This window comes from Bombina bombina, chromosome 6, assembly GCF_027579735.1.
Source record: "Bombina bombina isolate aBomBom1 chromosome 6, aBomBom1.pri, whole genome shotgun sequence".
Classification (NCBI taxonomy): Eukaryota; Metazoa; Chordata; class Amphibia; order Anura; family Bombinatoridae; genus Bombina; species Bombina bombina.
In genome coordinates, this window is record NC_069504.1 from 782,571,883 (window position 1) to 782,594,386 (window position 22,504).

General features: G+C 42.5%; 1 protein-coding gene across 1 annotated transcript in view; it reads right to left on the bottom strand.

Annotated features, from left to right (window-relative positions):
• The window catches only part of LOC128663661 (bromodomain-containing protein 4B-like), a 777,540-nt gene that overhangs the window by 110,309 nt on the left and 644,727 nt on the right, over nt 1-22,504 (bottom strand). The window contains 2 exon segments of the mRNA XM_053718097.1: nt 16,554-16,681; nt 17,201-17,360. Of these exon segments, the coding sequence (XP_053574072.1) occupies nt 16,554-16,681; nt 17,201-17,360 (288 nt within the window).

Consider the following 22,504-nt stretch of genomic DNA (forward strand, 5'->3'; position numbering starts at 1 on the left):
CACAAATTTCTATTGGGCTCCACATTGGCTTTTAAACATAATGAACAAGTAGATTCTTCTGTATCAGACATGTTTAAACAGACTAGCAATGAAGGCTAGCAAGCTTGGAAAAAATCTTTCAATAAATTTACAAGCAATAGAAAAAACGCTGCAGCGCTTTAAAAAAGACAAAGAACTGTCACAGTTGAAATAACAATGAATTAATTCAGTTATAGCCAACAATTATAACAGTAAATGTATGAATTTAGCAGAGGATTGCACCCACAAGCAAACGGATGATTAACCCCTCAATACCCAAAAAACGGATAATCAATTTAAGATTTAACGCTTTTATCACAGTCAAACACACTGTCACAGGTCTGCTGTGACTGATTACCTCCCTCAAAAATGAATTTTGAAGACCCCTGAGCTCTCTGGAGACGTCCTGGATCAAGGAGGAAGAAGCAGGAAGACTGTGCTAGAATTTTAACTGCGCAACAAGGCGCTAAAAAAGACCCCTCCCACTCATATTACAACAGTGGGAGACCTGTTACAACGGTTTCTATGCAGAAATATAAGTTAGCCATATGGAAAAAAATCATGCCCAAAGAGATTTATCACCAAAGTACCTCACAAAACGAATAACATGCCAGTAAACGTTTTAAAACAACTTTCCAGTGTTATGCAAAGTTATCACTAAGCCTGCTACCAGTCGCTTCTACTGCAGTTAAGGCTCATACATTTATTTCAGTATTAACAGTATTTTCTCAGTCAAATTCTAGTCCCTAGAAAATAACTCAACTGCGCATACATTTATCAGCCTGATACCAGTCGCTACTACTGCATTAAAGGCTGTACTTACATCATATGGGTAACAGCAGTGTTTTCTTAGTCAATTCCATTCCTAGAAAATATTACTGCACATACCTCATTTGCGGGGAACCCCGCATGCTATTCCCTTTTCTGAAGTTACCCCACTCCTCAGAATGTGCGAGAACAGCCAGTGGATCTTAGTTACGTCTGCTAAGATCATAGAAAACGCAGGCAGATTCTTGAATGACTGGATATGACATGTGAGGGGAGGAGCTATATAGCAGCTCTGCTTGGGTGATCCTCTTGCAACTTCCTGTTGGGAAGGAGAATATATCCCATAAGTAATGGATGACCCGTGGACTGAACACACTTAACAAGAGAAATATAAATATTCATATGCATTATCCCAAAATAATGAGACTGACAGTCTGAAATAAGGAATACGGATTATCCTGAATAATGGCAAATATAAGTTTAAAACATATATTTAGAACTTTACATATAAAGTGCCCAACCATAGCTTTGAGTGTCACAAATAGAAATAAGATTTTACTTACCCTAAGACACTCATCTACATATAGTAGATAGCCAAACCAGTACTGAAACGAGAATCAGTAGAGGTAATGGTATATAAGAGTATATCGTTGATCTGAAAAGGGAGGTAGGAGAAGAAATCTCTACGACCGATAACAGAGAACCTATGAAATAGATCCCCTAGAGGAAGACCATTGTATTCAAATAGGCAATACTCTCTTCACATCCCTCTGACATTCACTGCACTTTGAGAGGAAAACCGGGCTTCAGCCTGCTGCAAAGCGGATATCAACGTAGAATCTAGCACAAACTTACTTCACCTCCATGGGAGGCAAAGTTTGTAAAACTGAATTGTGGGTGTGGTGAGGGGTGTATTTATAGGCATTTTAAGGTTTGGGAAACTTTGCCCCTCCTGGTAGGAATGTATATCCCATACGTCACTAGCTCATGGACTCTTGCTAATTACATGAAAGAAATAGTGTGTATGCTACACTGAAATGCCTACCAGTAAGAATCATGGATACATAGATAGTCTGTATGCCCACGCTTATAACCTACATAGTTGATGGCAGTACACAAATACCTATCAATCATCAGTGCATATCTTATCGATCGTTATTAGAAAGCATTAAATCAGGTTTGCAGGGGGTCAAAAGTATAAAGTGTATGGTATAATCGTACATGCAAAATGTAGGCCATGCTGTCAAATACCGTTAAAGGTTCCGTCCTTAGTGTAGCGATATAGGGAAAATAAACCATAGCTCCTGTGCGGTCACAGAGCAATGTGTGCAGAGTATACAGCGGTGTGTGTATTGCATACAGTATGTAAAAATGTTACTAGGACCGGTCCATGTGAAGTGACAAGCATATATGTGCAAGGTGCTAATAGTATAAAAACATAATTTATGCTTACCTGATAAATTCCTTTCTCCTGTAGTGTAGTCAGTCCACGGGTCATCCATTACTTATGGGATATTAACTCCTCCCCAACAGGAAGTGCAAGAGGATCACCCAAGCAGAGCTGCTATATAGCTCCTCCCCTCTACGTCATACCCAGTCATTCGACCGAAACCAAACGAGAAAGGAGAAACTATAGGGTGCAGTGGTGACTGGAGTTTAATTTAAATTTTAGACCTGCCATAAAAAACAGGGCGGGCCGTGGACTGACTAACACTACAGGAGAAAGGAATTTATCAGGTAAGCATAAATTATGTTTTCTCCTGTTAAGTGTAGTCAGTCCACGGGTCATCCATTACTTATGGGATACCAATACCAAAGCTAGAAGTACACGGATGACGGGAGGGAAAGGCAGGATCTTTACACAGAAGGAACCACTGCCTGAAGAACCTTTCTCCCAAAAACAGCCTCAGAAGAAGCAAAAGTGTCAAATTTGGAAAATTTGGAAAAAGTATGAAGAGAAGACCAAGTTGCAGCCTTGCAAATCTGTTCAACAGAGGCCTCATTCTTAAAGGCCCACGTGGAAGCCACAGCTCTCGTAGAATGAGCTGTAATTCTTTCAGGAGGCTGCTGTCCAGCAGTCTCATAGGCTAAACGTATTATGCTACAAAGCCAAAAGGAGAGAGAGGTAGCAGATGCTTTTTGACCTCTCCTCTGACCAGAATAAACTACAAACAGGGAAGATGTTTGGCGAAAATCTTTAGTTGCCTGTAAATAAAATTTCAAGGCACGGACTACGTCTAGATTGTGCAGAAGTCGTTCCTTCTTTGAAGAAGGGTTAGGGCACAATGATGGAACAACAATCTCTTGATTAATATTCTTGTTAGTGACTACCTTAGGTAAGAACCCAGGTTTAGTACGCAGAACTACCTTGTCTGAATGAAAAATCAGATAAGGAGAATCACAATGTAAGGCCGATAACTCAGAGACTCTACGAGCCGAGGAAATAGCCATTAGAAACAGAACTTTCCAAGATAACAGCTTGATATCAATGGAATGAAGGGGTTCAAACGGAACACCCTGTAAAATGTTAAGAACTAAATTTAAGCTCCACGGTGGAGCAACAGTCTTAAACATAGGCTTAATCCTGGCCAAAGCCTGACAAAAAGCCTGAACGTCTGGAACTTCTGACAGACGTTTGTGTAAAAGGATGGACAGAGCTGAGATCTGTCCCTTTAAAGAACTTGCAGATAAACCCTTTTCTAAACCTTCTTGTAGAAAAGACAATATCCTAGGAATCCTAACCTTACTCCATGAGTAACTCTTGGATTCGCACCAGTGTAAATATTTACGCCATATTTTATGGTAAATTTTCCTGGTAACAGGTTTCCTAGCCTGTATTAAGGTATCAATTACTGACTCCGAAAATCCACGCTTTGATAAAATCAAGCGTTCAATCTCCATGCAGTCAGCTTCAGAGAAATTAGATTTTGATGTTTGAAAGGACCCTGAATTAGAAGGTCCTGTCTCAGAGGCAGAGACCAAGGTGGACAGGATGACATGTCCACTAGGTCTGCATACCAGGTCCTGCGTGGCCACGCAGGCGCTATTAGAATCACCGATGCTTTCTCCTGTTTGATCCTGGCAATCAATCGAGGAAGCATCGGGAAGGGTGGAAACACATAAGCCATCTTGAAGGTCCAAGGTGCTGTCAAAGCATCTATCAGGACCGCTCCCGGGTCCCTGGACCCGTAACAAGGAAGCTTGGCGTTCTGGCGAGACGCCATGAGATCCATATCTGGTTTGCCCCAACGTCGAAGTATTTGGACAAAGACCTCCGGATGAAGTTCCCACTCCCCCGGATGAAAAGTCTGGCGACTTAGGAAATCCGCCTCCCAGTTCTCCACGCCTGGGATGTGGATCGCTGACAGGTGGCAAGAGTGAGACTCTGCCAAGCGAATTATCTTTGATACTTCCATCATCGCTAGGGAACTCCTTGTCCCTCCCTGATGGTTGATGTAAGCCACAGTCGTGATGTTGTCCGACTGAAACCTGATGAACCTCAGAGTTGCTAACTGAGGCCAAGCCAGAAGGGCATTGAGAACTGCTCTCAATTCCAGAATGTTTATTGGAAGGAGACTCTCCTCCTGAGTCCATGATCCCTGAGCCTTCAGGGAATTCCAGACAGCGCCCCAACCTAGTAGGCTGGCGTCTGTTGTTACAATTGTCCAGTCTGGCCTGCTGAAGGGCATCCCCCTGGACAGATGTGGCCGAGAAAGCCACCATAGAAGAGAATCTCTGGTCTCTTGATCCAGATTCAGCATAGGGGACAAATCTGAGTAATCCCCATTCCACTGACTTAGCATGCACAATTGCAGCGGTCTGAGATGCAGGCGTGCAAAAGGTACTATGTCCATTGCCGCTACCATTAAGCCGATTACCTCCATGCATTGAGCCACTGACGGGTGTTGAATGGAATGAAGGACACGGCAAGCATTTAGAAGTTTTGTTAACCTGTCCTCTGTCAGGTAAATTTTCATTTCTACAGAATCTATAAGAGTCCCCAAGAAGGGAACTCTTGTGAGTGGCAATAGAGAACTCTTTTCTACGTTCACCTTCCACCCATGCGACCTTAGAAATGCCAGAACTAACTCTGTATGAGACTTGGCAGTTTGGAAATTTGACGCTTGTATCAGAATGTCGTCTAGGTACGGAGCTACCGCTATTCCTCGCGGTCTTAGAACCGCCAGAAGAGAGCCCAGAACCTTTGTAAAGATTCTTGGAGCCGTAGCTAACCCGAAGGGAAGAGCTACAAACTGATAATGCCTGTCTAGGAAGGCAAACTTTAGGTACCGGTAATGATCCCTGTGAATCGGTATGTGAAGGTACGCATCCTTTAGATCCACTGTGGTCATGTATTGACCCTTTTGGATCATGGGTAAGATTGTCCGAATAGTTTCCATTTTGAACGATGGAACTCTTAGGAATTTGTTTAGGATCTTTAAATCCAAAATTGGTCTGAAGGTTCCCTCTTTCTTGGGAACCACAGATTTGAGTAAAACCCTTGTCCGTGTTCCGACCGCGGAACCGGGTGGATCACTCCCATTAACAAAAGATCTTGAACACAGCGTAGAAACGCCTCTTTCTTTGTCTGGTTTGTTGACAACCTTGAAAGATGAAATCTCCCTTTGGGAGGAGAAGCTTTGAAGTCCAGAAGATATCCCTGGGATATGATCTCTAACGCCCAGGGATCCTGGACATCTCTTGCCCAAGCCTGGGCGAAGAGAGAAAGTCTGCCCCCTACTAGATCCGTTACCGGATCGGGGGCCCTCACTTCATGCTGTCTTAGGGGCGGCAGCAGGTTTTCTGGCCTGCTTGCCCTTGTTCCAGGTCTGGTTAGGTTTCCAGCCCTGTCTGTAACGAGCAACAGTTCCTTCCTGTTTTGTAGCGGAGGAAGTTGATGCTGCTCCTGCCTTGAAGTTACGAAAGGCACGAAAATTAGACTGTCTAGCCCTTGGTTTGGCTCTGTCTTGAGGCAGGGCATGTCCCTTACCTCCAGTAATGTCAGCGATAATTTCTTTCAAACCGGGCCCAAATAATGTCTGCCCTTTGAAAGGTATGTTAAGCAATTTAGATTTAGAAGTCACATCGGCTGACCAGGATTTTAGCCACAGCGCTCTGCGCGTCTGGATGGCGAATCCGGAATTCTTAGCCGTAAGCTTAGTTAAATGTACTACGGCATCAGAAATAAATGAATTAGCTAGCTTAAGGACTCTAAGCTTGTCTATGATTTCATCCAATGGAACTGAGCTAATGGTCTCCTCTAGAGACTCAAACCAAAATGCCGCCGCAGCCGTGACAGGCGCAATGCATGCAAGAGGTTGTAATATAAAACCTTGTTGAGAAAAATTTTTCTTAAGGTAACCCTCTAATTTTTTGTCCATTGGGTCTGAAAAGGCACAGCTATCCTCCACCGGGATAGTGGTACGCTTAGCCAGAGTAGAAACTGCTCCTTCCACCTTAGGGACCGTCTGCCATAAGTCCCGTGTGGTGGCGTCTATTGGAAACATTTTTCTAAATATAGGAGGGGGGGAAAAGGGCACACCGGGCCTATCCCACTCCTTAGTAATAATTTCTGTAAGTCTCTTAGGTATAGGAAAGACGTCGGTACACGCCGGTACCGCATAGTATCTATCCAGCCTACATAATTTCTCTGGGATTGCAACCGTGTTACAATCATTCAGAGCCGCTAATACCTCCCCTAATAATACACGGAGGTTCTCAAGCTTAAATTTAAAATTTGAAATGTCTGAGTCCAGTCTATTTGGATCAGATCCGTCACCCACAGAATGAAGCTCTCCGTCTTCATGTTCTGCCATTTGTGACGCAGTATCAGACATGGCTCTAACATTATCAGCGTACTCTGTTCTCACCCCAGAGTGGTCGCGTTTACCTCTAAGTTCTGGTAATTTAGATAAAACTTCAGTCATAACATTAGCCATGTCTTGTAAAGTGATTTGTAATGGCCGCCCTGATGTACTTGGCGTCGCAATATCACGCACCTCCTGAGCGGGAGATGCAGGTACTGACACGTGAGGAGAGTTAGTCGGCATAACTTTCCCCTCGTTGTCTGGTGAATTTTTCTTAAAATGTACAGCTTGACCTTTATTTAAAGTAGCATCAATGCAATTAGTACACAAATTTCTATTGGGCTCCACCTTGGCTTTTGAACATATTGCACAAAGATTCCTCTGTGTCAGACATGTTAAAACAAACTAGCAATTAGACTAGCAAGCTTGGAAAATACTTTTCAAATAAATTTGCAAGCAATATAAAAAACGTTACTGTGCCTTTAAGAAGCACACAAAAACTGTCACAGTTGAATAACAATGAACCGGATTAGTTATAGAAACCAAATTTTCACAGTAAATGCATAAATTTAGCAAGGGATTGCACTCATTAGCAATGGATGATTAACCCTTAATATCAGAAAAACGGATAACAATTGAAAATATAAGCGTTTTTATCACAGTCAAAGCACAGTCTCACAGGTCTGCTGTGAGTGATTACCTCCCTCAAAACTAGTTTTGAAGACCCCTGAGCTCTGTAGAGACGTCCTGGATCATGCAGGGAGAAGAAGGCAGACTGTGACTGAATTTCTAATGCGTAGTAAAAGCGCCAAAATAGGCCCCTCCCACTCACAATACAACAGTGAGGGAAGCTCAGTAAACTGTTTTAATTCAAAACAAACGACAGCCATGTGGAAAATAACGCCCAAAACAATTTTTCACCAAGTACCTCAGATAATTAAACGATTTAACATGCCAGCAAACGTTTAAAATCTAATTTATGAAATGTCATTAAAAAGCCTGCTGCTAGTCGCTCCCACTGCAGATTAGGCTAAAAGTTATATGCATACAGTATTTTCCCAGTGAAGTGCCATTCCCCAGAAATACTTAAGTGTAAACATACATATATATCAGCCTGATACCAGTTGCTACTACTGCATTTAAGGCTGTACTTACATTATATCGGTATTAGCAGTATTTTCTCAGTCAATTCCATTCCTTAGAAAATAATATACTGCAACATACCTCTTTGCAGGTGAACCTGCCCGCTGTCCCCTGTTCTGAAGTTACCTCACTCCTCAGAATGGCCGAGAACAGCAAATGGATCTTAGTTACGTCCGCTAAGATCATACACAAAACTCAGGTAGATTCTTCTTCAAATGCTGCCTGAGAAAAAACAACACACTCCGGTGCCGTTTAAAATAACAAACTTTTGATTGAAGAAATAAAAACTAAGTTTAATAACCACAGTCCTCTCACACATCCTATCTATTAGTTGGGTGCAAGAGAATGACTGGGTATGACGTAGAGGGGAGGAGCTATATAGCAGCTCTGCTTGGGTGATCCTCTTGCACTTCCTGTTGGGGAGGAGTTAATATCCCATAAGTAATGGATGACCCGTGGACTGACTACACTTAACAGGAGAAATAAATACATATATATTTTTTTTAAAATAGAAACGACATTTGCACTTACTAATTACCACACTCAAAATCAAAGACCCATATGAAACAAATCACAAAACGAATCTTAAACAAGGCCTATATGGAGCTAAAATTGATACTCATACGAATTTAGAGAAAGCAGGCCATATCAAGCCTTTTATTCATGCCGTTCAACCCAATGGTAGAGAGGTCAGATTAATTTACACTCCTTTTGGAGGACTTTATCGTTGTCACCACCTCTGCCATTGGTGATACCTCTGTCTATGCCGGTCACTCTCATGCAGTCAAAGCTGCTATTGTTAAACAACTCAAAGTGTCTTGCTACACTGCTATTCTGTGCTTTGTTTTTGATGTCATCTCTATGCTCCAGCAATCTTTTTGTCTTCCCAACATAAAAGCTGGGGCAATTACAGTTAAGTAGACAGCTAAGAGCTCCAAACCTAAAGGACAAACGAGTTAGAAGTAAGTACGTTACTCCACAAAAGAATTGGCTTTCAAGTCAAAAGACAGTGGGCAATTTTCCCTGCAAAAAGTGTGTAGCTTGCAAATTCATGTTGAAAACAAAAACTTTTTCACCTTGCACTGAAAGGGTGTACAAGATAAGATACTTTTCAATTGTAATACAGAAGGAGTGGTCTATATACTTAACTGTAATTGCCCCAGCTTTTATGTTGACAGACAGTGACCAGTGATTACACTTATCACACATACCTGTGTAAACCCTACCTCTCCTCATAGTGATCTGTCAGTCTAACAACTGACAACATGTAATACATAGTAATTAAAATTGTAAGCACAGAATGTAGATCCACAACAAGCAACTCCAACCAAGTGTCCCACAAGAACCCTTAAATACTGACAACACAGGTAGATACACACATATATGAATTATGCTCATAAAGACCATCCGCTCATGTGACTTATATAGCACGTATCACCGCTCGTAAACCAATGATTGGTGTGATAGTGGGTAAGGGTGCAGGATTTATAAACCTGTTATACACTATAGTACAGGTTACTCTGAGGAAGGGGCACTGTGCTGTCCAAAAAAGTCACAATAAAAGTATTTATGTAAAGATTTTCCAAGTCCAGTGAGTGAGTTATAGGATATATCTATCCTATAAGTGTCTGAAAAATGAGAAAGTGGGGACTCGTGCTAGAATCCCAACTACAGTATAATTTTGCATAATATATCAGTTAAGTATCTTATAAATAAATAGAAAATGAGTCAGATTAAAAGTGGTTATACACTATTGCAATTAAATGTCCCCAATAAGGAAGAAAAAACACAATTTATGCTTAACTGATAAATTTATTTCTCTTGTGGTGTATCCAGTCCACGGATCATCCATTACTTGTGGGATATTCTCATTCCCAACAGGAAGTTGCAAGAGGACACCCAACAGCAGAGCTGTAATATAGCTCCTCCCCTAAGTGTCATAGCGAGTCATTCGACCGAAAACAAGCTGAGAAAGGAGGAACCATAGGGTGTAGTGGTTACTGTAGTTTAAATTTAAAAATTACCTGCCTTAAAATGACAGGGCAGGCCGTGGACTGGATACACCACAAGAGAAATAAATTTATCAGTTAAGCATAAATTGTGTTTTCTCTTGTAAGGTGTATCCAGTCCACGGATCATCCATTACTTGTGGGATACCAATACCAAAGCTAAAGTACACGGATGAAGGGAGGGACAAGGCAGGAACTTAAATGGAAGAAACCACTGCCTGAAAAACCTCTCCCCCAAATATAGCCTCCAAAGAAGCAAAAGTATCACATTTGTAAAATTTTGAAAAAGTATGAAGCGAAGACCAAGTCGCCGCCTTGCAAATCTGTTCAACAGAAGCCTCATTTTTAAAGGCCCAAGTGGAAGCCACAGCTCTAGTGGAATGAGCTGTAATCCTTTCAGGAGGCTGCTGTCCAGCAGTCTCATAGGCTAAGCGGATTAAGCTTCTTAGCCAAAAAGAAAAAGAGGTTGCCAAAGCCTTTTGACCTCTCCTCTGTCCAGAGTAGACAACAAACAAAGCAGATGTTTAACGAAAATCTTTAGTAGCTTGTAAGTAAAACTTTAAAGCACGGACCACGTCGAGATTGTGTAACACAAGGATGGAACCACAATCTCTTGATTGATATTCTTGTTAGATACCACCTTAGGTAAGAACCCAGGTTTGGTACGCAGGACTACCTTATCCGTATGAAAAATCAGATACCTTATGGTAAATTTTCCTGGTGACAGGCTTTCGTGCCTGTATTAAGGTATCAATAACCGACTCGGAGAAGCCACGCTTTGATAAAATCAAGCGTTCAATCTCCAGGCAGTCAGCCTCAGATAAATTAGATTTGGATGGTTGAAAGGACCCTGAAGTAGAAGGTCCTGTCTCAGAGGCAGAGACCATGGTGGAAAGGATGACATGTCCACTAGATCTGCATACCAGGTCCTGCGTGGCCACGCAGGTGCTATCAGAATCACCAATGCTCTCTCCTGCTTGATCTTGGCAATCAGTCGAGGGAGCAGAGGAAACGGTGGAAACACATAAGCCAGGTTGAAAGACCAGGGCGCTGCTAGAGTATCTATCAGTGTCGCCTTGGGATCCCTGGACCTGGATCCGTAACACGGAAGCTTGGCGTTCTGGCGAGACGCCATGAGATCCAGTTCTGGTTTGCCCCAACGGAGAATCAGTTGTGCAAATACCTCCGGATGGAGTTCCCACTCTCCCGGATGAAAAGTCTGACGACTTAGAAAATCCGCTTCCCAGTGCTCTACACCTGGGATATGGATAGCTGATAGGTGGCAAGAGTGAATCTCTGCCCAGTGAATTGTTTTTGAAACTTCTAACATCTCTAGGGAACTTCTTGTTCCCCCTCGATGGTTGATGTAAGCTACAGTCGTGGTGTTGACCGACTGAAATCTGATGTACCTCAGAGTTGCTAACTGAGGCCAAACCTGAAGAGCCTTGAATATCGCTCTTAGTTCCAGAATATTTATTTGAAGGAGACTCCCCTCCTGAGTCCACAATCCCTGAGCCTTCAGGGAGTTCCAGACTGCACCCCAACCTAGAAGGCTGGCATTTATTGTTACAATAGTCTAATCTGGCCTGCGAAGGTCATACCTTTGGACAGATGGACCCGAGATAGCCACCAGGGAAGAGGATCCCTGGTCTCTTGGTCCAGATTCAGTTGAGGGGCCAAATCTGTGTAATCCCCGCTCCACTGACTGAGCCTGCATAGTTTCAGCGGTCTGAGATGTAAGCGTGCAAACGGCACTATGTCCATTGCCGCTACCATTAAGCCGATTACTTCCATACACTGAGCCACCAAAGGACGCGGAATGGAATGAAGAACCCGACAGGAATTTAGAAGCTTTGATAACCTGGACTCCGTCAAGGTAAATTTTCATTTCTACAGAATCTATCAGAGTCCCTAGAAAGGAAACTTGTGAGTGGGGATAGAGAACACTTTTCCTCGTTCACTTTCCACCCATGTTAACTCAGAAATGCCAGTACTACGTCCGTATGAGACTTGGCAATTTGGAAGTTTGACGCCTGTATCAGGATGTCGTCTAAATAAGGGGCTACTGCTATGCCCCGCGGCCTTAGGACCGCCAAAAGCGACCCTAGAACCTTTGTAAAGATTCTTGGGGCTGTAGCTAATCCAAAGGGAAGAGCTACAACTGGTAATGCCTGTCTTGAAAGGCAAACCTGAGAAACCGATGATGATCTTTGTGTATCGGAATGTGAAGATAAGCATCCTTTAGATCCACTGTAGTCATATATTGACCCTCCTGGATCAGTGGTAGGATGGTACGAATAGTTTCCATCTTGAACGACGGAACTTTGAGGAATTTGTTTAAGATCTTTAGATCCAAAATCGGTCTGAAGGTTCCCTCTTTTTTGGGAACCACAGATTTGAGTAAAAACCCTGTTCCTGTTCCTCCTTTGGAACTGGATGGATCACTCCCATAACTAGGAGGTCTCGTACACAGTGTAAGAATGCCTCTCTCTTTATCTGGTTTGCAGATAATTGTGAAAGGTGAAATCTCCCTTTTGGGGGGGAAGCTTTGAAGTCCAGAAGATATCCCTGGGATATAATTTCCAACACCCAGGGATCCTGAACATCTCTTGCCCACGCCTGGGCGAAGAGTGAAAGTCTGCCCCCTACTAGATCCGTTACCGGATAGGGGGTCGTTCCTTCATGCTGTCTTAGAGGCAGCAGCAGGCTTTTTGACCTGCTAACCTTTTTTCCAGGTCTGGTTTGGTCTCCAGACCGTCTTGGATTGAGCAAAAATTCCCTCTTGTTTATTATTAGAGGAAGTTGATGCCGCACCTGCCTTGAAGTTTCGAAAAGCACGAAAATTAGACTGTTTGGCCCTAGATTTGGACCTGTCCTGAGGAAGGGCACGACCTTTTCCTCCCGTGATATCAGCAATAATCTCCTTCAAACCAGGCCCGAATAGGGTCTGCCCCTTGAAGGGAATGTTAAGTAGCTTAGATTTTAAAGTCACGTCAGCTGACCATGATTTAAGCCATAGCGCTCTGCGCACCTGTATAGCAAAACCAGAATTCTTAGCCGTTAGTTTATTCAAATGAACAATGGCATCAGAAATAAAATAATTGGCTAGCTTAAGTGCTCTAAGTTTGCCAAGTATGTCATCCAATGGAGTCGCTACCTGTAAAGCCTCTTCCAGAGACTCAAACCAGTACACCGCAGCAGCAGTGACAGGGGCAATGCATGCAATGGGCTGTAGGATAAAACCTTGTTGAATAAATATTTTCTTAAGGTAACCTTCTAATTTTTTATCCATTGGATCTAAAAAAGCACAACTGTCCTCGACAGGGATAGTAGTACGCTTTGCTAGAGTAGAAACTGCTCCCTCTACCTTAGGGACTGTCTGCCATAAGTCCCGTGTGGTGGAGTCTATTGGAAAACATTTTTCTAAAAATAGGAGGGGAAGAGAACGGCACACCTAGTCTATCCCATTCCTTATTAATAATTTCTGTAAACCTTTTAGGTATTGGAAAAACATCAGTACACACCGGCACTGCAAAGCATTTATCCAGTCTACACAATTTCTCTGGCACTGCAATGGTATCACAGTCATTCAGAGCAGCTAAAACCTCCCTAAGCAACACGCGGAGGTGTTCAAGCTTAAATTTAAATGTAGAAATATTAGAATCAGGTATCTTTCCTGAGTCATTAACATCACCCACTGACTGAAGTTCTCCTTCCTCAGCTTCTGCATATTGTGAGGCAGTATCAGACATGGTTCTTAAAGCGTCAGTATGCTCTGCATTTTGTCTCACCCCAGAGCTATCTCGCTAACCTCTAAGTTCAGGTAGTCTGGCTAATACCGCTGACAGTGTATTATCCATGACTGCCGCCATGTCTTGTAAAGTAAACGCTATGGGCGCCCTAGATGTACTTGGCGCCATTTGTGCATGAGTCCCTTGGGCGGGAGTCAAAGGGTCTGACACGTGGGGAGAGTTAGTCGGCATAACTTTCCCCTCGTCAGATTCCTCTGGTGATAATTTTTTACAAAAAAGAATATGATCTTTATTACATAAAATGAAATCTGTACATTTGATACACATTCTAAGAGGGGGTTCCACCATGGCTTTTAAACATAATGTACAAGGAGTTTCCTCTATGTCAGACATGTTTATACAGACTAGCAATGAGACTAGCAAGCTTGGAAAACACTTTAAATCAAGTTAACAAGCAAATATAAAAAACGGTACTGTGCCTTTAAGAGAAACAAATTTTGTCAGAATATGAAAAACAGTGAAAAAATGCAGTAAATCAAACTAAATTTTTACAGTGTATGTAATAGGCTAGCAGAGCATTGCATCCACTTGCAAATGGATGATTAACCCCTTAGTTCAAAAAACGGATAAAAAAAACGAAATAGACTTTTTTTTTTAACAGTCACAACCAACTGCCACAGCAAGCTGTGGTTCTACCTTCCCCAATAAACGACTTTGGAAAGCCTTTGAGCCCTTTAGAGATGTCCTATAGCATACAGGGGACTCCTGAGGGAAGCTGGATGTCACAGTTTGTAATTTTAACTGCACCAACTGTAACTTTTATACTATAACAGTGGAAAGACTCAGTAAACTGTTTTCTAGTCAAAATTTAAGCCAGCCATGTGGAAAAAACTAGGCCCCAATAAAGTTTTATCACCAAAGCATATATAAAAACGATTAAACATGCCAGCAAACGTTTTATATTGCAATATCATAAGGGTATTACCCCTGGGAGTAAGCATGATACCAGTCGTTATTAAATCACTGTATTCAGGCTTAACTTACATTAATCCGGTATCAGCAGCATTTTCTAGTGTTTTCCATCTCTAGAAAAAATTATAACTGCACATACCTGATAGCAGAATAAACTGCACGCCATTCTCTCGCTGAAGTTTTACCTCTTCTGTGTAATCCCCTCAGACATATATGTGAGAACAGCAATGGATCTTAGTTACAACCTGCTAAGATCATAGAAAACTCAGGCAGATTCTTCTTCTATTTACTGCCTGAGATAAAATAGCACAACTCCGGTACTATTTAAAAATAAACTTTTGATTGAAGAAAATAAACTAGCTATATTTAACCACTCTCTCCTACAACGACCTAGCTTGTTGAGAGTTGCAAGAGAATGACTGGCTATGACAGTTAGGGGAGGAGCTATATTACAGCTCTGCTGTTGGGTGTCCTCTTGCAACTTCCTGTTGGGAATGAGAATATCCCACAAGTAATGGATGATCCGTGGACTGGATACACCTTACAAGAGAAAAACACTTCAGACTAAATCTAAACTCATTTTGTTTACAAATAGCACAGTATAACAACCGCAATGGAAAGGCAGCATTATATGTGAAAACTTGACCGTTACAGTGCCATTACTGTAGGTAGTAAATTTGACCCCCCCAGAGCTTGCAACTGAGATACCCTCAAACTTGATTTTCAATCCCATGAGAATCGTAACTTTTCCAAAGGAGACTGTTATTGAAGGGAAACTGATAGCGTATTGTCCCAGAACCAGAGATTTAACATGACACACCAGAAATCTCTAATATATATATATATATATAAAAAAAAAAAAAGAGCCCCTGTGATACTGAAGTAATGGGGTCCCCTGGCTATGCTTTACCACCCAGTGGATTGTGCCAATAGCCTGTGTGAGTGCTAAAGACAATAACTAGTCAAAAACACACAGCTTACCAGTCAGGATGTCTGAAGCTGTATCCAGTACTTGTACACGTACAGCAGAGGATCTGAGATGAAATACCTGTATCCCACAGGGGGAGTCTAAGGGGCATGTCCCCACGACGCTTGAGGGCACTTATGGCTTAAATCCCATAGGGAGATACTGTGCACATAACAGGGTATTCCTATATCCCTGTATCATTCAGAGTGCTTGAAATCTATTCTTTCTGAATGATATATACCAGGGATAAAGCATCTTATATTGATCTGATAATCCATAAGCAAGTAACTGGAACACCTCTATTCTCAACCTCCTCCTGTGAGGCCAACAGCAAATTTGAGGAGAGAGTGGTGGGAGGAAGAAAAGCTCTTGTGTGGGTTCTTGACCGCCTCCTAGTGGCTGGAATTTTATCCCACGCTAACTGTGTTTGCTACAACTGTTTTCATTAAAATGAATTCAGTTGTCACACTGATTCTGCAAATTTAACAACTTCAAACTGGAGCAAAGGGTTAAAAGACTTACACACCTGGAAATAATGCTGTGACAGTAAGTGAATCATGTTTCGCAGTTCTGTTTCAACAACAGACTACAAGAGAGACTCCTAAAATGACAAATCAGGGTTCAGTAAACACATTTGATATGTGTGCTACAGTGCTCCTGAAAAAGGACAATTGACCATAGAGGAATGTTGAGAGCTGGAATGAAACAGTAAGTAATCCAAGATGACCTTTCTTGGTCTTATAAACACCGATAATCATCTTTGGAGAAGACACATCCAAAATGTTCTGGTGAGTTTCTAAACATCTAATACTTAAGAATAAAATGAATTTGATGCTGCTTAATGAATTTATGGTTTCCACTCTGAGGAAGTCCTCACTTCAAATGTCAGACCCTGGAATGTAGACTGTTGATATGGAGGAGTGTTTCAAGAATAGCTTTTCTGCTAAATGGTACTGCAGGTCTCCAAGTGGATGTCATATCTAAATAGTCAAAAGATATCTGCTCCATGTGCAATGAAACACAAGAAATGCTGTAGATTAGTTATTTGTAGCATAAATCTACACCTGGACTATTCTCAGTAACTTGAGTTAATGGTCTAGCATTGCTTTTTTCTCACCTTTTTAGGGGCTACCGGTGTCTTGGGCTCATGCTTTTGCTTCTCCTTTTCAGAGATCCCTTGCATTGGGAGGCTCTGTTCAGTTGCTCTCACAGGGCGAGCCCCATCTATAAGCTTTAGGTCAGGCCCTGCAAAAATTATGGGAACACTCAAATCAAAATTAAAAACTTTTATGATTCAGATAGAACATGCAATTTTAAACAACTTTTCAATTTACTTCCATTGTCAAAATATGCAGTCTCTATGTTTACACTTTTTGAGTCACCAGCTCCTAGTGAGCATGTGCAAAAATGCAAAAAAATATACGTATAGAATATAAGTCACATGATACAGGAGTGGAAATAGACATAACTTTGAAATTTGTCAGAAAAAAAATAAAATAAAAAAAAGTTCTACTACTTATTTGAAGTTCAGACTAACTGCTATATAGCATCGTCTTTTCATCATGCATCTGTTGATTATACAAATCTACTGTATTTACTAATCTTGTAGGATACGCATTAGAGGTTCAAGTAGGGATAACACACACTACTTTTCATAATAACAAAGCAAAGGAATAGAAACATTGTCACAAAGAAAAAACAAAGTCAAAACATGGAGAGGGGAAGAGATTGGGGTCACAGAAGTTATAATAAAACAAGACTGACGTGACTGAATGTGGCCAGGACCCTTCATAGACTCTTGAAGCTTTGGGGGCTCAGCCCTCATTCCTGGAGAGAATCTTTCCGGGCGAAGAGTAGGAGAATGATGTTTTTCCTCTTTTAAAACAAGTGCCTGAGGCTGCAGCACAGATGCTCCTCTAATTTCCTAGGTATAAAGAGAAAACAAATTCTGCTTACCTAATAAATTCATTTCTTTCATTGTGGTGAGAGTCCACGACCAATTACATATGGCAATTACTTCTCTACCACCAGGAGAGACAAAGTTTCCAAAACCACAAGAGCTCTATAAAACCCTCCCACCTACCTTAGTCTATATAAAATAAATATAATAAATAATAGAATAAAAGCCAAATAAATACAGGTGGTGAGAGTCCAAGATAAGTTACATATGGGAACTAATACCAAAGCTGTGGAAGTCCAAATGTAGTAACACATAGGGAGGGATTGAAAAACAAAAACAGAATTTATGTTTACCTGATAAATTACTTTCTCCAACGGTGTGTCCGGTCCACGGCGTCATCCTTACTTGTGGGATATTCTCTTCCCCAACAGGAAATGGCAAAGAGCCCAGCAAAGCTGGTCACATGATCCCTCCTAGGCTCCGCCTACCCCAGTCATTCGACCGACGTAAAGGAGGAATATTTGCATAGGAGAAACCATATGTTACCGTGGTGACTGTAGTTAAAGAAAATAAATTATCAGACCTGATTAAAAAAACCAGGGCGGGCCGTGGGCCGGACACACCGTTGGAGAAAGTAATTTATCAGGTAAACATAAATTCTGTTTTCTCCAACATAGGTGTGTCCGGTCCACGGCGTCATCCTTACTTGTGGGAACCAATACCAAAGCTTTAGGACACGGATGAAGGGAGGGAGCAAATCAGGTCACCTAAATGGAAGGCACCACGGCTTGCAAAACCTTTCTCCCAAAAATAGCCTCAGAAGAAGCAAAGTATCAAATTTGTAAAATTTAGAAAAAGTGTGCAGTGAAGACCAAGTCGCTGCCTTACATATCTGATCAACAGAAGCCTCGTTCTTGAAGGCCCATGTGGAAGCCACAGCCCTAGTGGAGTGAGCTGTGATTCTTTCAGGAGGCTGCCGTCCGGCAGTCTCATAAGCCAATCGGATAATGCTTTTAATCCAGAAGGAGAGAGAGGTAGAAGTTGCTTTTTGACCTCTCCGTTTACCAGAATAAACAACAAACAAAGCCAAAGTTTGTCTGAAAACCTTAGTAGCTGCTAAGTAAAATTTGAGAGCACGAACTACATCCAAGTTGTGCAACAAACGTTCCTTCTTTGAAACTGGATTAGGACACAAAGAAGGCACAACTATCTCCTGGTTAATGTCTTTGTTAGAAACAACTTTTGGAAGAAAACCAGGTTTAGTACGCAAAACCACCTTATCTGCATGGAACACCAGATAAGGAGAAGAACACTGCAGAGCAGATAAATCTGAAACTCTTCTAGCAGAAGAAATTGCAACCAAAAACAAAACTTTCCAAGATAATAACTTAATATCAACGGAATGTAAGGGTTCAAACGGAACCCCCTGAAGAACTGAAAGAACTAGGTTGAGACTCCAAGGAGGAGTCAAAATTTTGTAAACAGGCTTGATTCTAACCAGAGCCTGAACAAAGGCTAGAACATCTGGCACAGCTGCCAGCTTTTTGTGAAGTAACACAGACAAGGCAGAAATCTGTCCCATCAAGGAACTTGCAGATAATCCTTTTTCCAATCCTTCTCGAAGGAAGGATAGACTCTTAGGAATCTTAACCTTGTCCCAAGGGAATCCTGCAGATTCACACCAACAGATATACCAAATTATGTGGTAATTTTCTGGTTACAGGCTTTCAGGCCTGAACAAGAGTATTAATAACAGAATCTGAGAACCCTCGCTTTGATAAGATCAAGCGTTCAATCTCCAAGCAGTCAGCTGGAGTGGGTCGAACGGACCTAGAACAAGAAGGTCTCGTCTCAAAGGTAGCTTCCATGGTGGAGCCAATGACATATTCACCAGATCTGTATACCAAGTCCTGCGTGGCCACGCAGGAGCTATCAAAATCACCGACGCCCTCTCCTGATTGATCCTGGCTACTAGCCTGGGGATGAGAGGAAACGGCGGGAACACATAAGCTAGTTTGAAGGTCCAAGGTGCTACTAGTGCATCCACTAGAGCCGCCTTGGGATCCCTGGATCTGTACCCGTAGTAAGGAACTCTGAAGTTCTGACGAGAGGCCATCAGATCCATGTCTGGAATGCCCCACGGTTGAGTGACTTGGGCAAAGATTTCCGGATGGAGTTCCCACTCCCCCGGATGCAATGTCTGACGACTCAGAAAATCCGCTTCCCAATTTTCCACTCCTGGGATGTGGAAAGCAGACAGGTGGCAGGAGTGAGACTCCGCCCATAGAATGATTTTGGTCACTTCTTCCATCGCTAGGGAACTCCTTGTTCCCCCCTGATGGTTGATGTATGAACTTGGCCCTCGCTAGCTGAGGCCAAGCTTTGAGAGCATTGAATATCGCTCTCAGTTCCAGAATATTTATCGGTAGAAGAGATTCTACCCGAGACCAAAGACCCTGAGCTTTCAGGGATCCCCAGACCGCGCCCCACCCCATCAGACTGGCGTCGGTCGTGACAATGACCCACTCTGGTCTGCGGAAGGTCATCCCTAGTGACAGGTTGTCCAGGGACAGCCACCAACGGAATGAGTCTCTGGTCCTCTGATTTACTTGTATCTTCGGAGACAAGTCTGAATAGTCCCCATTCCACTGACTGAGCAGGAACAGTTGTAATGGTCTTAGATGAATGCGCACAAAAGGAACTATGTCCATTGCCGCTACCATCAAACCTATCACTTCCATGCACTGCGCTATGGAAGGAAGAGGAACGGAATGAAGTATCCGACAAGAGTCTAGAAGTTTTGTTTTTCTGGCTTCTGTCAGAAAAATCCTCATTTCTAAGGAGTCTATTATAGTTCCCAAGAAGGGAACCCTCGTTGACGGAGATAGAGAACTCTTTTCCACGTTCACTTTCCATCCGTGAGATCTGAGAAAGGCCAGGACAATGTCCGTGTGAGCCTTTACTTGAGGAAGGGACGACGCTCGAATCAGAATGTCGTCCAAGTAAGGTACTACAGCAATGCCCCTTGGTCTTAGCACCGCCAGAAGGGACCCTAGTACCTATGAGAAAATCCTAGGAGCAGTGGCTAATCCGAAAGAAAACGCCACGAACTGGAAATGCTTGTCCAGGAATTCAAACCTTAGGAACCGATGATGTTCCTTGTGGATAGGAATATGTAGATACGCATCCTTGAAATCCACCTTGGTCATGAATTGACCTTCCTGGATGGAAGGAAGAAGTGTTCGAATGGTTTCCATCTTGAACGATGGAACCTTGAGAAACTTGTTCAAGATCTTGAGATCTAAGATTGGTCTGAACGTTCCCTCTTTTTTGGGAACTATGAACAGATTGGAGTAGAACCCCATCCCTTGTTCTCCTAATGGAACAGGATGAATCACTCCCATTTTTAGCAGGTCTTCTACCCAATGTAAGAATGCCTGTCTTCTTATGTGGTCTGAAGACAACTGAGACCTGTGGAACCTCCCCCTTGGAGGAAGCCCCTTGAACTTCAGAGAATAACCTTGGGAGACTATTTCTAGCGCCCAAGGGTCCAGAACATCTCTTGCCCCAGCCTGAGCGAAGAGAGAGAGTCTGCCCCCCACCAGATCCGGTCCCGGATCGGGGGCCCGCATTTCATGCTGTCTTGGTAGCAGTGGCAGGTTTCCTGGCCTGCTTTCCTTTGTTCCAGCCTTGCATAGGTCTCCAGGCTGGATTGGCTTGAGAAGTATTACCATCCTGCTTAGAGGACGTAGCCCTTGGGGCTGATCCGTTTCTGCGAAAGGGACGAAACTTAGGTTTATTTTTGGTCTTGAAAAGACCTATCCTGAGGAAGGGCGTGGCCCTTGCCCCCAGTGATATCAGAGATAATCTCTTTCAAGTCAGGGCCAAAGAGTGTTTTCCCCTTGAAAGGAATGTCAAGCAATTTGTTCTTGGAAGACGCATCCGCTGCCCAAGATTTTAACCAAAGCGCTCTGCGCCACAATAGCAAACCCAGAATTTTTTCGCCGCTAACCTAGCCAATTGCAAGGTGGCGTCTAGGGTGAAAGAATTAGCCAATTTAAGAGCACGAATTCTGTCCATAATCTCCTCATAAGAAGAAGAATTACTAATAATCGCCTTTCCTAGCTCAAACTAGAAACACGCGGCTGCAGTGACAGGGACAATGCATGCAATTGGTTGTAGAAGGGAACCTTGCTGAACAAACATCTTTAGCAGACCTTCTAATTTTTTATCCATAGGATCTTGGAAAGCACAACTATCTTCTATGGGTATAGTGGCGCGCTTGTGTAGAGTAGAAACCGCCCCCTCGACCTTGGGGACTGTCTGCCATCAGTCCTTTCTGGTGTCGACTATAGGAAAACAATTTTATAAATATGGGGGGAGGTACTAAAGGTATACCGGGCCTGTCCCATTCTGTACTAACAATGTACGCCACCCGCTTGGATATAGGAAAAGCTTCGGGGGGCCCCGGGGCCTCTAAGAACTTTTCCATTTTACATAGTGGTTCTGGAATGACCAGATAATCACAATCATCCAAATTGGATAACACCTCCTTAAGCAGAGCGCGGAGATGTTCCAACTTAAATTTAAAAGTAATCACATCAGGTTCAGCTTGTTGAGAAATGTTTCCTGAATCTGAAATTTCTCCCTCAGACAAAACCTCCCTGGCCCCCTCAGACTGGTGTAGGGGCCCTTCAGAAACCATATCATCAGCGTTCTCATGCTCTACAGAATTTTCTAAAACAGAGCAGTCGCGCTTTCACTGATAAGTGGGCATATTGGCTAAAATGTTTTTGATAGAATTATCCATTACAGCCGTTAAATGTTGCATAGTAAGGAGTATTGGCGCACTAGATGTACTAGGGGCCTCCTGTATGGGCAAGACTGGTGTAGACGAAGGAGGGGATGATGCAGTACCATGCTTACTCCCCTCACTTGAGGAATCATCTTGGGCATCATTTTTACTAAATTTTTTTATGACATAAAATACATATAGTTAAATGAGAAGGAACCTTGGTTTCCCCACAGTCAGAACACAATCTATCTGGTAGTTCAGACATGTTAAACAGGCATAAACTTGATAACAAAGCACAAAAAACGTTTTAAAATAAAACCGTTACTGTCACTTTAAATTTTAAATTAAACACACTTTATTACTGCAATTGCGA